Here is a 13,491-nt window from a genome sequence, read left to right on the forward strand (position 1 = left end):
ATAAACCCCCAGCCCCACATTGGACATGACTCCCAGGGGTATAAGTCTCCCTGGCAACATGGGACATGACTCCCAAGGATGAGCCTGGCCCTGGCATCATGGGGTTGAGAATGCATTCTTGACCAAAAGGGGGAAAAGAAATGAAACAAAATAAAGTTTCAGTGGCTAAAAGAATTCAAATAGACTTAAGAGTCCATTCTGGAGATTACTCTTATGTAAACTTCAGCCAGATATTGCAAATTGTCACCGTATGCCAAGCCCCAACCAACAGTATTCCTGAAAACTCTAAAGAATACCTTGGGCTCTATCTAAAACTGTATAAATGTTTTACTTATTAAGTTTAGTTTTTCAGAAACTTAAGGCCCCCAGATTGATCCTATGCCAGATAAACCCTAAAACCCAGAGGTACCAGTCTCTCCAAGAATATCATACATTCCTCTACCCCATAAGGTCAACTCCCCTTTACAGCATGAAGAAGCTAAAATGGTCATTGCCCAGCTACCCCTGAAGATTGAGAGAATGATCAAATGAGAAGAAGGAGGTATAACTGAGAAATTATGATTTAACAAATGATTATGACTACCTTCTCATTATATAGACATTTCTTTTGTTTCCAGTATATTGGAATAGCCAGAAGGAAACACCTGAAATTGTGGGACTGTAATCCAGTAGCCTTAATCATTGATAATGATTGTATAACTATATAGCTTTTATCATGTGACCATGTGATTGTAAAAACCATGTGACTGACACTCCCTTTATCCAGTACATGGGTAGATAAGTAATAAAATAAAGACATGCATGAAAAAAAAATAGGTTGGGAATATGGGGAAAAAATACCCCAACGTAAACTATGGACAATAGTTATAATATTATTTTAATAGTCTTTCATTAATTGTAACAAATGTAACTACTGTTAAAAGAAGTGCTATCATCAATTGTAAGAAATTTTCCACACCAATGCAAATGTTGTTAGCGGGGTGGCATATGAGATTCTGTATTTTAAGCATGTTTGTTCTGTAAATCCACAAGTTCTCTAATAAAAAATAAATTAAAAAAACTGCCAGAGAGGTAGCAGGAACAAAAATGTAAGTTTTAGGGCTTTCTTCCCCAGATTTTTTTCCAATTTTAGTGGGAAGTTGGAAATTGATTTGCTACTAGAGAAGAATTTTAATACCTGAGAATTCAACTCTATTTAGAGCTCCTTAGAAGCTTTTAGAGGCCTTTCCCCCTTAACCATTGCCCCTTGAATCTCTTTGTATGTGGTATTCATTTCATTGATGGACCATGGCAGTTATCCATCTTAAACATCAAATAAATTACATTTTTTTGAAAGGCAAAAAAAGAGAGAGAGAGAGAGAGAGAGAGAGAGAGAGAGAGAGAGAGAGAGAGAGAGAAAATGTAAGCTCCAAGAAGACAGGGATTTCGATTTGTTTTGTTCACTGATGTTTCTCTAACATCTGGAACAGTACTTAGAGCCTTCTTATTACTCAATAATCCTTGTTGAATGAAGGAATACTGGCTTGTGACTTACCTAGGAGTTGAACAGGCCAGCTCTGAAGGAATCCACCACACACCTATTTTACCCAGGACTTTGTAAGAAACTGTCACCCTTCCTGCAGATTTGCAGGGTCCAATGTCTGGCTGTGAGTAAAGCAAGGAGAGGCTAGGGGCCCCACTTTGGCCTCTACCCCTCACCTACTCACCTCCAATAGCTTTTTCAGAGATACAGCTATTGGTTCAAATAAAAGATTTTATTAGTAATATATTCCAAAACATAGATAGCTGCATGGTCCTGTAAGTCACTTAAAGCATTTCAGGTGGTAGTGGAGAAAAGACTAGGTTCAAGATTAGGAGAGCAATCATGGAGACCCCTCAGGGCATCCTTGTTACACAGTGGACCCTCAGTGACTCACCGGGATGCCGTATCGGGTCCGATACAAGGTCCTCATGGCGACACTTGCTCCACACAGGCAGAATTCATTCATGTCAGAGGCAATTTGACATGAGAGGCACAGGGGAAAGAAAAACCCACAGAGACCTGGGTGTAGGGTGAAACCACATAGAGAAATTAGTCCAAGTCATCATGGTTTTGGCTAAATCACACAGCTTTCAAAAATATGCTTGCTTAGGGAATAGCCTTAATGGACCCTCTGAGAAAAGAGTGGTGTCATCTGGTTCCTTCTGTCTTGCTTCTAGAGCCTTGTGTCCAGGAGTTGGGGAAAATTTGCAAGTTGTTACACTTGGTCAAAGTTAATTGCAACGTCTCCTGCCATGGCAATTAAGCATGTTCAAATGAACTTTCTTCCCTGCCTTTGATTACACTTGGGTCATGTTTGCATAGGAAGTTTGTGGCAGCAGGATGTTGAAGCCCTCTGAAAACAATGGGAGGGCTTGGGTGTGAAAATGGTGAGTGGAGAAATCATTAGGGCCAAAAGTGAGAAAGGTAATAAAGAACAGATTCTGGATGGTCTTAGGGAAAAGAGTGAAGACCTATTATTGTTAAGAGGATGAAAGCAAGTAGAGGTTAAAGGATATTAAAATCAAAAGCTTAAAAAGTTTATTGAGCCTGGCCCTGGCATGGAGGGATTGAAAATGCCTTCTTGACCAAAAGTGGGGAAAAGAAAGGTAACAAAATAAGGTTACAGTGGCCAAGAGATTTCAAATAGAGTCGAGAGGCTATCCAGGAGGTTCCTCTTATGCAAGCTCCAGCTAGACATCCCAAATGGCCACTGTCAGGCTCCAGAAAAAGAGTCTAACATATAGAAGGAATGTCTGATTCACGGGCCCTGCTGCTTGTCTCATAAATACCAAGTGTGCCATAAACTAAGGGTTGAAGGCTGTTTTAGGACTCCCAGTCACAGTGGCACCTAGACTCCAGGGGGCAGACAAGGCAAGATCAGATATCCCCATAAAGATGAATGACCATAAACAAGCCCAAAGGCCTGCTTCCTCCACATAGATAATATAGTGCACAACAAAGAAGAGTAGTGTGTTAAAACCCTAGTAACCAGTCAGCAGAAACTGATAAGCACTCACCCAATCAAGGCCCAGAACACACTCAGCAGGACCTTCCCCCCCAATACCCAACGTGGGTTTTTCCTTTAAAAAATGCTGCTCTCAGATAGAGGGCCGGAGCCATTTTTCCTTTCTTTCTTTTCTGATGGGTCCCACCTGCTTTCTTCTGCTTTCTTCCTCTAATAAACCATAAATTCTCTACTTAAACCATGACTCGCTGCATTTGTGTGGATTCTTGAACGGCTCTGAACCTAACATTTGGTGCCGAAACCTGGGAAGGAGGTTTGACTGAGGTTTAAGTTTCCTGGCCCCTCAGGACAATGGGGCAGCCTCCCAGTCAACTCTGTTCCCTGAACTACACAGCCGTTCAGGTTTCCATGCATTTAGCGGCTTGAGTCCATCAACTCAGACCACCTTGATGCGATGCCGGCTCACCCTCACGGCTCTCAAACATCTACAACTAATTCGGCCCTAGGTAGGTAAGTGACGTCTTTCTGCCCAGATCCCCCCTCGGGAGTTTTGTTCGGTGTCCCATGGACACCCTGGCTCACCCCAGGGTGGCGCCTCGGCTAGCTTGGATGCGACACCCGGCTTCGTAAGCCTAGGGAACCTGAGCGCTCAGTCAAAACTCTCCGACACTCTGTAAGTGTCTTTCCCCATTGCAGCAGTCAAAGTAACCTGGGGGATGCCTTGGGCAAAAGACTGCACGCATTTCCTAACCCCCAACAGCAAACCAGGGACGCCTGCTTTGTTGTTGCGACTGGGTCGTATGGGTCTGGGCTGTTAATCTCACTTGAGCAACGTTTTGGGTGGTCTCTGTAAGCCTCTAAATGTAAGAAAGGAATAAGTTTCGTTTTCACATAGAGACAGCATGGAATAAGGGAAATGGAGGCAAAACCAGTTTAAACAAGCCCCAGACAAAGAGAAGAGAGAATCTGCCTGATGTAAAGAGACATGAGGTAGTATCAGAGGTGGGAACTCACAGCAAAAAATAAAATAAAATAAAAATTTGGGGGGGATTGGCTAATCAGTTCAAAATCTCAATAATGAGCTAGTTGGCTCTCTGGGATTGGCTGTACAAATTAAAATCTCAAAAGATGAATTAGTTAGTGTTCTCGGATAGGCTGTAACCTCTGTAGTACCCAGTCAATGGGGAAACAGGGGAGGGACTTGCGAATTAGGAGTAGGAGATTTAAAGATCGCCATTCTCTTCCTCTGGGGCGCCAGCCTTCTGCGTGTTTGGCTGGACGCCCCATCTTGCAAGATCGCAAATAAATTCTTTTCTCCTCCAGAACCGAGAGAGTGTTTATTCCCTTACAGGTACCGCTTTATTTCCGACATAAAGGAGCAGGGAACTGTGGGTCTCCCCACGGGCGATCTCCTTAGGCCTCTGAAGAGGGTAGCCCCAATTCGTGTCAGCCTCGTCCAGGGAAATTGTAAGCCTCTAAAGGAGCTGGGAACCGTGAATATCTCTCACGGGCGATCTCTGTAAGCCTCTGACGAGCAAAAATTCCCTAACAAATCACAAGCCAGTCAAATTTCTTAGATAATCATAGGTAATATACAGTTACTTTTCAATAGCTCCAAAGCTAAATTTCCTCCTAAATCTACCCCCTCAGATGTTTAAACTTCAATTAAAAGGGGAAGTAGAACCAATACAATTTGGCTGCAGTATCCTTTAGAACAACAAAAACATTAGCCAGAAAATGGCACTTTCAATTGGCAAATTCTCACTGAACTTAATAATTTTATTCGGCACAACAACAGGTGGTCTGTAGTTTTTAATCTTAAGCTTTCTAAACTGTTTGGTCCTGGCTATTCTTGGGCCACTCTGTCATCTCCTACCAAATCCTCCTCCTTCACAAAAAATCCTTCTAAGTCTTCCGTTTTCCTCTCTACAAAAGTTAACCCTGAAAACCCTTTAAGCAGTTTCTCTTCTTTAACCCTGCAAATCAACCCCCTTGTAATTCTTCTCTAACCCCTTCCGCTCCCCTCCCCTTGCCGTTAACCCCTTCCCCCACTTCTCGTCCCATCGCAGCCGCCCCCTCCTTATCTCACCCCACCCAGGCGCAGCCCACTAGCTGCCTGTGCGCCCCTCCCCCATCTCCCTCTCCAGCCCGCCTCTCCCAGGCAGGAGAGTGCAGCACAAACCTAAAGCGTGCACACCTGGTGTAACCTGAGGATAAATGAATAAGGCAGAAACTCCTCAATTACTGTCTGCTGCTGTTTTACTATCAACAAACCTATCCCATCCCTAACAATGTCTAGCCTGTAATTTACAAACACTAAATTTACATCCCAGTGAGCTGCTTCAATGTGTGAATAACCTCCTACTGTGTAGCTGCCCTAGCCTTAACTCCCTCCAACAAAAAGGATATAGTTTCTAAAAATAAAAAACAATTTTCTAAACCACAAGTCACTTACTTAAAAATTTCCTTCTCCCCTAACAACAACAAAAACAAACAAACAAACAAACAAAAACTTATTTCTCTATCTAATAAGAAGTCAGGCGAGCCTAACTATTTAAAACCATGTTTTCAAATGCCCTAATCCATGTCTCCTGGGCTGTGAAGCTCTCCTCAGCTACCCAGAAATTCTTCCTAGAGTACCAGGACTCGGAAGTCCAGGTGAAAGTTGACTGCTGCAGGCAGGCACCGAACGCATCTGAGTTGAGGTAGCTTTACAGTTGGGACTTTCCCTGTGCTTGGTAAGTGTGTAATTTTTTGTTCATTGTGTTCACTTTGCTTTCTTTTGTTTCAATTAGTCTACTGTGTAGTCAGGCTAATTAAGTTAATCCAAGGGTCCTGCATGCAAACTCAGTGGGTTTAAGCCACCCCAAATTTTGTAGTTCTCCTTTTAAATTTTGTGCAGTTTGCACAGTTTGCATTTGTGTAAAAAACCAGTAACATTTAAACAGCTCCTACTCCTGTGTTCTGTCTTTATAATTTCTTTTGCTGTTGTTCAGCCATGGGAAACAACTCTCAGAACGTGCCAGTTACAACTTTCTTAAAGGCTATTCTTAATAATTAGTCTAAATTTAGAAAGTGTCATTAAAATTGTTAATGAGCTATAGCTGCAGCCAGCTGGCCTTTATATGTGGTATGGCTAGCTATAGCAAACTGTCTCAATGAAAACAACAAAATCCATAAGTTAAAAGAAAAGTTACAGTTTAAAAAACATATGTAAAACTTCCACCTCTGCTTTAATATCACTACTTCCAAAGCAATTAAAAAATATAATAATAATGTAAATGTGCTAGCCTATCAAAATTAATATTTTTAATTTTAAAATTAAAATTTTTAAAATTAAAAAGTCAAAAAGAACCTAGTCAAAAGGATCCTTGCAAAAACCTAAAATTGCTGAGAGAAAATCAAAAGTAACTAATACAATTTAAAAATCAGCAAAAGTGCAAATTATCAAACCAGTATCATAAACTAATATCTCTACTAGGAAAGCTGATAATGAGAACTTTAACTCTCTCTATAAGGATGTTTTGTTTTAAACATTTAGCATCATTCTAACAAGCTTAATTTTAGAGGTAATAGCATGTTGTGTAGAAAGTATAAAGAATGTTTTTCTAATTAAGGGAAAAAGACAAGTAGCTTTGTCTTAAATGACTGATTATTTAAAATAAAACCTGGAAGGATAGGAATGTGGAATAAAGCTTGAATGGATACAGAAAGTTGTAAAAGGTTTGTAGAGTGGAAAATTTACTTCTGTGGTCAAGGTTAAAAGATAGGTACAGAAAGCTGTAAAAAGTTTGTAAAAACAATTATTTCTGTGGTCAAAGTTAAAAAAATGGTAAAAACTAGTAATAACACTGCTTAACAACAAAACCTCAAATCTTAAAGAAAAAAGTGGTTTTATAAAACAAAATAGCATTAAATATTTTAACCACCACCCAAAGCAGTAATATGCAATGTTGTGGGTATGTGCCTAATAATTCACAAAATAAAACGTTAAGCTCTCTTGCTGTTTTTATTAAGAAAAGGTTTTCTTAAATTATTAAGGTGTTATTTCTTGATAAAAGGTTGTAGAAGTGTTTTTCTGAATAATCAGTGTAGGATGCAAAAAGTCTCTCTTACCAAAATAACTTCTTGCATTTTATGTTACCATTATTATGTTTATTTAAATTCTTGTATTAGGCACTCTTTACATTTAAATTATTGTCTGTCCCTATACTCTTATTTAAATAGATTACTTAATGAAACCCAAACTGGCTAAACAATAACCCAATAAGGCTCAGGCCTTTTCTAATAGAAACCATAGGTTTAAAGTGTAACAAACAAACCTGTAACATGAGCACAAAGTCCCTTTAACAGCCTTGTTTAGCCAGTAAATAAAACTATGTTTACTCATTTTCTATTAAAACTTTGTAAATGCATAAAATTATTATTTGTTTTCTAAGCTATCCATGCCTCAAATAAATATGTCCAAGAGAATACTTTGCTAATAATTAATTAAATTAGACAAACATCTCCTTGTAATCACAAAGCAAAAGCTTTAACCCATATTCTCTTAATATGTCCCAAACCTATCAAGAAACCCACCTTAAAGCACATAAAAAGGTGGGCATAAAAAGCAGCCATAAAATGGCAAACAGTAAAACCCTCTCAAATACTCTAATTTAATAATTGTTATACAAGATTATAAAGCTTATTTGTAACTGCACCCTTGTTCAGTAATATAGTAATCAATATATTCATAAAGCCAATATGCTATAAAAATTTAACAAAACTAAAAAAACAAAATACTTCATGAATTTCAAAATTCATGCAAAAGTTAAATCATTGTGTGCATTTTTTTTTAAAAAAGAAATAGTGTAACACCTATACATTCCACTAATCCTTGCCAAAAATTGTTTATTACTATTTCAAGATGCATTAACTAAAGTGTTTTAAATATTTAGCAATATTCTAACAAGTTTAAACCTATATTTTTTAGTAAAATGTTATAAAATGTTTTCCTCAATAATCAATGTAAAAGGCAAAATGATTAAATTAATGTAATAGGTTATGAGTTGCAGAACAAACATTTAAACAATGTTATAAAAATTAAAAACTTCTAACCTTTTGGTTACTAATGTGCATAACATCAAACAACATAGTACTGCTAGTTATAATTTTTTATTTTTAAAGTGTTATCTGTCACAAAAACAGCCAAATTTCCTTGTAAGTTACATTGTTGACTCTAATGCTTCTCTAAAAGTGCTTGCAGTTAGCTACAAGTCAAAGCATCCTCTTCAACAACAACAAAGAAACATTTTTAAAAAGAAGCAAGGGAAGTATATAAATTATGTTCTACCCATTATCTAACATAATCCTACTAAAAATGTAAAGAAAAATTAGACCTCTATTTTAATTAAAGTGCTTTCATGTTTAAACCAAGCTCCTAGTACTGTGCCTGCATGCTCTCTCCCCATCAAAGTTATTGGTAAGACCCATTTCTGTGGTCCCTAAAGCTATAAGGGTGTCAACCACATCACATGGACGTGCTCCAGAAGTAAATGGACACATGCTGTTACTGCAAACACCTTTTACTACAGACACCTTTGCCTGTGCCTGCCAGAAAAGACTCAATCACTTAAGCTTTTCGGTGAACACTGCCTCCAGACTAGCTCTGCTGCATGGTGCCACAGGGTGCTGTGAAACAACCAATGAAACCTTGGAACCCACCGTCCTGTTTCCCAGAGGACCAATGATGCTGCGCTACAACTGTACAAAGAAGATACCTCCTGGAGCTGTAATTGCCAGTGTGGTATGGTTGAAACCTAAAAATATAATTTAACACTAAGGCCTGCTTTTATGAGGGGACAGCATGTATGCATAAACTTAACACCCAATGCAGCTCAGGAAAAACTTAAACATTCATTAGTATTCAGTGCTACACATATATACCAAATAAATATAGCAATGTCTCTTCAATATTAAATCATATGCCAAATAGTAATAATGTTAAAATTATAGTGAATTAAATGCATTTTCTAAGTGGTTAATGAATTTACTGTAAAATAGAAAATAGCCCTTATTACCATAGTTTGTGTCCTGCTTGTCACTTGTTTGTCTTAATTGTTGCCTGTATTGTATCTTTAAGTTTATGTCCAGAGCATCTTCCAAACTAATATAAAAACTTATTAACCCTTTCTCAGCAAAAAGCAGTTACAAAAAAAACCTCCACCCACTTCCCCCTTTATAGAAGATGCTCACAAGATACTATTTAAAAATAAAAAAGTCTCATAAAAAGGAGAAATTTAATTGCTGAGTAAGTCTAAGTAAGAAATAGTCAATAAAACTTTCTCTTAATTTTTCTTTCATTCTTCTCCATGCCTCTACAAGCTATTCTACTCCCCCTTATGGGGCCAGTAATTATACTTATATTAATTTTCCTTTTTGCTCCTTACCTCTTACAATGTCTAATTAAATTTATCAATAGGTCAATAGCAGCTGTTACTAACCAGCAAAACTCCGAAAACATACTCCTGCTACAACGAAAGATTGAAAATCTGCTCCTGCTGCAGCAAAATCTTCATTACCAGCTGGTTCCAGCAGAAAATATCCAAACATCAATCTAATAATGCTGAAACTTAGTTCAAAGCAACTCTGCCCCAAACTCCGTCCAAACCCAGCCAGAAGCAGCTAAGAGACAACTGCGACGTCCCTTTTCTCCTATAAAGGTTGCTTCGAGCTAAGTTAAAGCATTAACCCCAAATTCTACCCAAACCCGTACCAATTTTTTATTAAAAATAAAAGGCAGGAATGTCAGGCCCCAGAAAAAGAGTCTAACATATAGAAGGAATGTCTGATCCATGGGCCCTGCTGCTTATCTCATAAATACCAAGTGTGCCATAAACTGAGGGTTGAAGGCTGTTTTAGGACTCCCAGTCACAATGGCACCTAGACTCCAGGGAGCAGACAAGGCAAGATCAGATATCCCCATAAAGATGAATGACCGCAAACAAGCCCAAAGGCCTGCTTCCTCCACACAGATAATACAGTGCACAACAAAGAAGAGTAGTGTGTTAGAACACTAGTAACCAGTCAGCAGAAACTGATAAGCACTCACCCAATCAAGGCCCAGAACACACTCAGCAGGACCTTCCCCCCCAATACCCAATGCGGGTTTTTCCTTTAAAAAATGCTGCTCTCAGATAGAGGGCCAGAGCCATTTTTCCTTTCTTTCTTTTCTGATGGGTCCCACCTGCTTTCTTCTGCTTTCTTCCTCTAATAAACCTTAAATTCTCTACTTAAACCATGACTCGCTGCGTTTGTGTGGATTCTTGAATGGCTCTGAACCTAACAGCCACAGTACGCCAAGCCCTAACCAACAGGAGTCCCAATATACCTGGGTCCCTATCTGAGATTCTATAAAAAGTTTCACTAAGTATATCTCTCAGAAACTTAAATCTGCCAGAGTGTTCCTATGCCAGACAAGTCCTAAAAGCCAGAGGCAACAGTCTCTTTAAGAACATCAACCAGATGCAGCCCCCTTCCCCATAATGTTGACATCCCTGAAGATCAAGAAAGTGACTAAACGAGAGGAGGGGGTAGCAACAGACAAGATAGGGTTTAACAAAAATTACAAATACTGAATCTTTATATAAATATATATATATATTTTTCAATGCTAGGGTATTAGAATAGCTAGAAGGAAAAAACTGAAATGGTGGAACTGTAACCCATAACATTCTTTAAAATTTGTTCTCTAACTACTTGTTAAATTGTACTTTGAAAGTTAACACTGTTCTGTATATATGTTAAATTGCACAACAAAAATGTATTAAAAAATTTACTGCAATTTTACTTTAAAGGATCTGTACAAGACAGAACAGGAAACTGTTCTCAAGTATACCCTGGGTACAAGTCTTTTTTGAAAAGCTTTGGGGTAGAGTTTGATATGGCTATACCTGAGATAAGAAGGTTCATGGGTTTTCACTGATTGTTTTAAGCAGAAGGCTATTGTCAGCGAACCTTGGAATTTGCAGTGTACAAAAAGAAAACCAACCAAACAAAAAAAAAAAGGAGACTGTTTCTCAAACCTGAAGGAAGCAAGAGGTACAAAGAGTATCTTCAATTCAGTTGGCAATACTGTGGAAAAAAAAAAGAAAATTTTCTCCCACAAAAATATGTTTGGCAGCATAAAAGATTTAAGTCAGTAAAGCTAAAAAAACAAAAATAAAAAACAAAAAAACAATACTTCCTGAAATGAAACAATCATGAATGTCACAAGCATATCATTGATAACAGGAAACCACAGAATCAGCTGTAGAGAACGGAAGAGGTAAAAAAAGATAAATTGTAAGAAAATGTCAAAAAATGGTGATACCAAAGAGGTGAAAAATTTTTTAAAAGAGGTGATTGATTTAGACAAGGATCATAAACTCAAGGCCAGGCACTTAAAATATATGGAGGAAATAAGTTGGGAAAAACAGAGTAGACAATGGTGAATGGCAGCTATAAATAAGGCAAGCTGGAGGGTGAATGCCCCTTTTAGTGAGTTAGATAATGCTCAGCAACAGCTGACCTGTGCCATGTGGGAATGAGGGACCCTATTTCCAGATTTTCTACATTTTCAAGAGAAACCAGAAATACAGATTTTTATCTGGAATCTGATTTTTATGGTTTTCCTATGGTTTTAAAATTAAAATGAGAAATATATCAAGAGGGCTCATGCTTTACAGGATAAGCAAAACACATTTGTGGGTTAAACCCACTTCTGAGTCAGAGGATAAAGCATGAAACTCAATGAAAGGAACAATAAATGACTTTTATGATGTCAGTAATCTGCATCATTGTAATCAAGGAGAAAGCACTTACAAACTCCCAGGTTGTCAAAGCAGTCAAACACCCCAGTTTGCCAGTCACTAACTGTTGCACCTGCTGTACCGTATGTTGGTTGCGAAACGACTGGATTCATTTTTAAGGTTAAGCTCAGAAGGGCACTGCCTGTGAACACAAACAAACCAAAAAAGGTATTAAACATTTTGGGATATAAGGTAGATAACCAGTTGAGAAGACATGTCAGATTTGGGGTGGTCGTCAGGTCAACTGACCCAGCAGAACAGTCCCAGAAAAATGTTGATATTTGAGAATTGAAAACATGAAAGTAGAGAGATGAGGCTTCCACTCTGTCTCTCTCTCTCTTCTTTTTTATACTTTCACCTGTCCCTTTTTCTTCTTATCAGAAAAGATGATTTTTTTTGCTGTTTTCATGACAACCTCCTGAACAAAGTCCATTTTGCATTTGAAGCCTGTTTACACTTTATAGTGATTATATTCACTTTTTTTATATTGCCTTTGTTAAATTTAATGGAAGCATATTACAATGATACTGTTGACCATAGACTCCAGGTTGCTTTGATTATGTTTTTTTTCCCCAAATACCATCCCTTTTTCAATACTTTGCATGGTTGACATTCATTTGTTCTCCCACATGTGAGAACATTTTTATATTTGTACATTTAGTAACAGTCATTGGCCACTCCAGTTTTTGCCAAGTTAATACAGTCCCAGTCTTCATCATCTATCTTTACCTCTGGTGTCACACATTCCCCTATCCCACCTCTTTCAGCCTTACTCACAGACATCTTTGTTCCATGTACTTACTGTATTGTGCTACCATCACATAGTATTATGTTATCTCTTTCAGATCTATAAAACCAATCCTGCTGAACATTCTGTAGTCCTTCAGCATCAAATGCCTGCTCTCCACCCTCTTTCTATCTCCTGGTAGCCTGTATTACCAGCTCTCAAAGTTTGCTCACTAACGTCAGTTCATATTAGAGAGACATACAGTATTTGTTCTTCTGTGTCTGGCTAACTTCACTCAACATAATGTCCTCAAAATTCATCCATGTTATTATAAGTTCCATGTCTTTGTTCTGTCTTACACCTGCATAATATTCCTTCATGTGTATACACAACAGTTTGTTTATCCACTCGTCCCTTGATGGACATTTGGGCTGTTTCCATCTCTTGGCAATCGTGAATAATGCTGCGATAAACATCAGTTTACCAATGTCCATTTGTGTCTTAACTTTCAATTCCTTTGAGTATATACTTAGCAATGGAATAGCTGGATCATATGACAGATCTATACTTAGCTTCCTGAGGAAAATCCACACTGTCTTCCAGAGTGGTTGCACCATTCTACATTCCCACCAGCAATGAATAAGTGTGCCGCTTTCTCCACATCATCTCCAGCACTTGTCACTTTCTGTTTTTTGGATAATGGCCATTCTGGTAGGTGTGAGCTGGTATCTCATTGTGGTTTTGATTTGCATTTCCCTAATAGCCATGGAAGTTGAGCATTTTTTCATGTGTTTTTGAGCCATTTGTATTTCCTCTTCAGAAAAGTGTCTGCCCATGTCTTTTGCCCATTTTTAAATTGGGCTGTTTGTCTTTCTGTTCTTGAGTTGTAGGATTGCTTTATATATTTGGGATATTAAACCCTTGTCTGATATGTGGTTTCCAAATA

At 38.2% G+C, this 13,491-nt stretch overlaps 1 protein-coding gene across 1 annotated transcript in view; it reads right to left on the reverse strand.

Annotated features, from left to right (window-relative positions):
- The window catches only part of LOC119529596 (placenta-specific gene 8 protein-like), a 50,586-nt gene that overhangs the window by 14,365 nt on the left and 22,730 nt on the right, over positions 1–13,491 (reverse strand). Inside the window, exons 2-3 of the mRNA XM_037830131.1 lie at positions 11,832–11,960; positions 1,917–2,041 (exon numbers count right to left, since the gene is read on the reverse strand). Of these exons, the coding sequence (XP_037686059.1) occupies positions 1,917–2,041; positions 11,832–11,931 (225 nt within the window). The 5' untranslated portion in view covers positions 11,932–11,960. The remainder of the gene's footprint in view (positions 1–1,916; positions 2,042–11,831; positions 11,961–13,491) is intronic.

This window comes from Choloepus didactylus, chromosome 3, assembly GCF_015220235.1.
Source record: "Choloepus didactylus isolate mChoDid1 chromosome 3, mChoDid1.pri, whole genome shotgun sequence".
Lineage (NCBI taxonomy): Eukaryota > Metazoa > Chordata > Mammalia > Pilosa > Megalonychidae > Choloepus > Choloepus didactylus.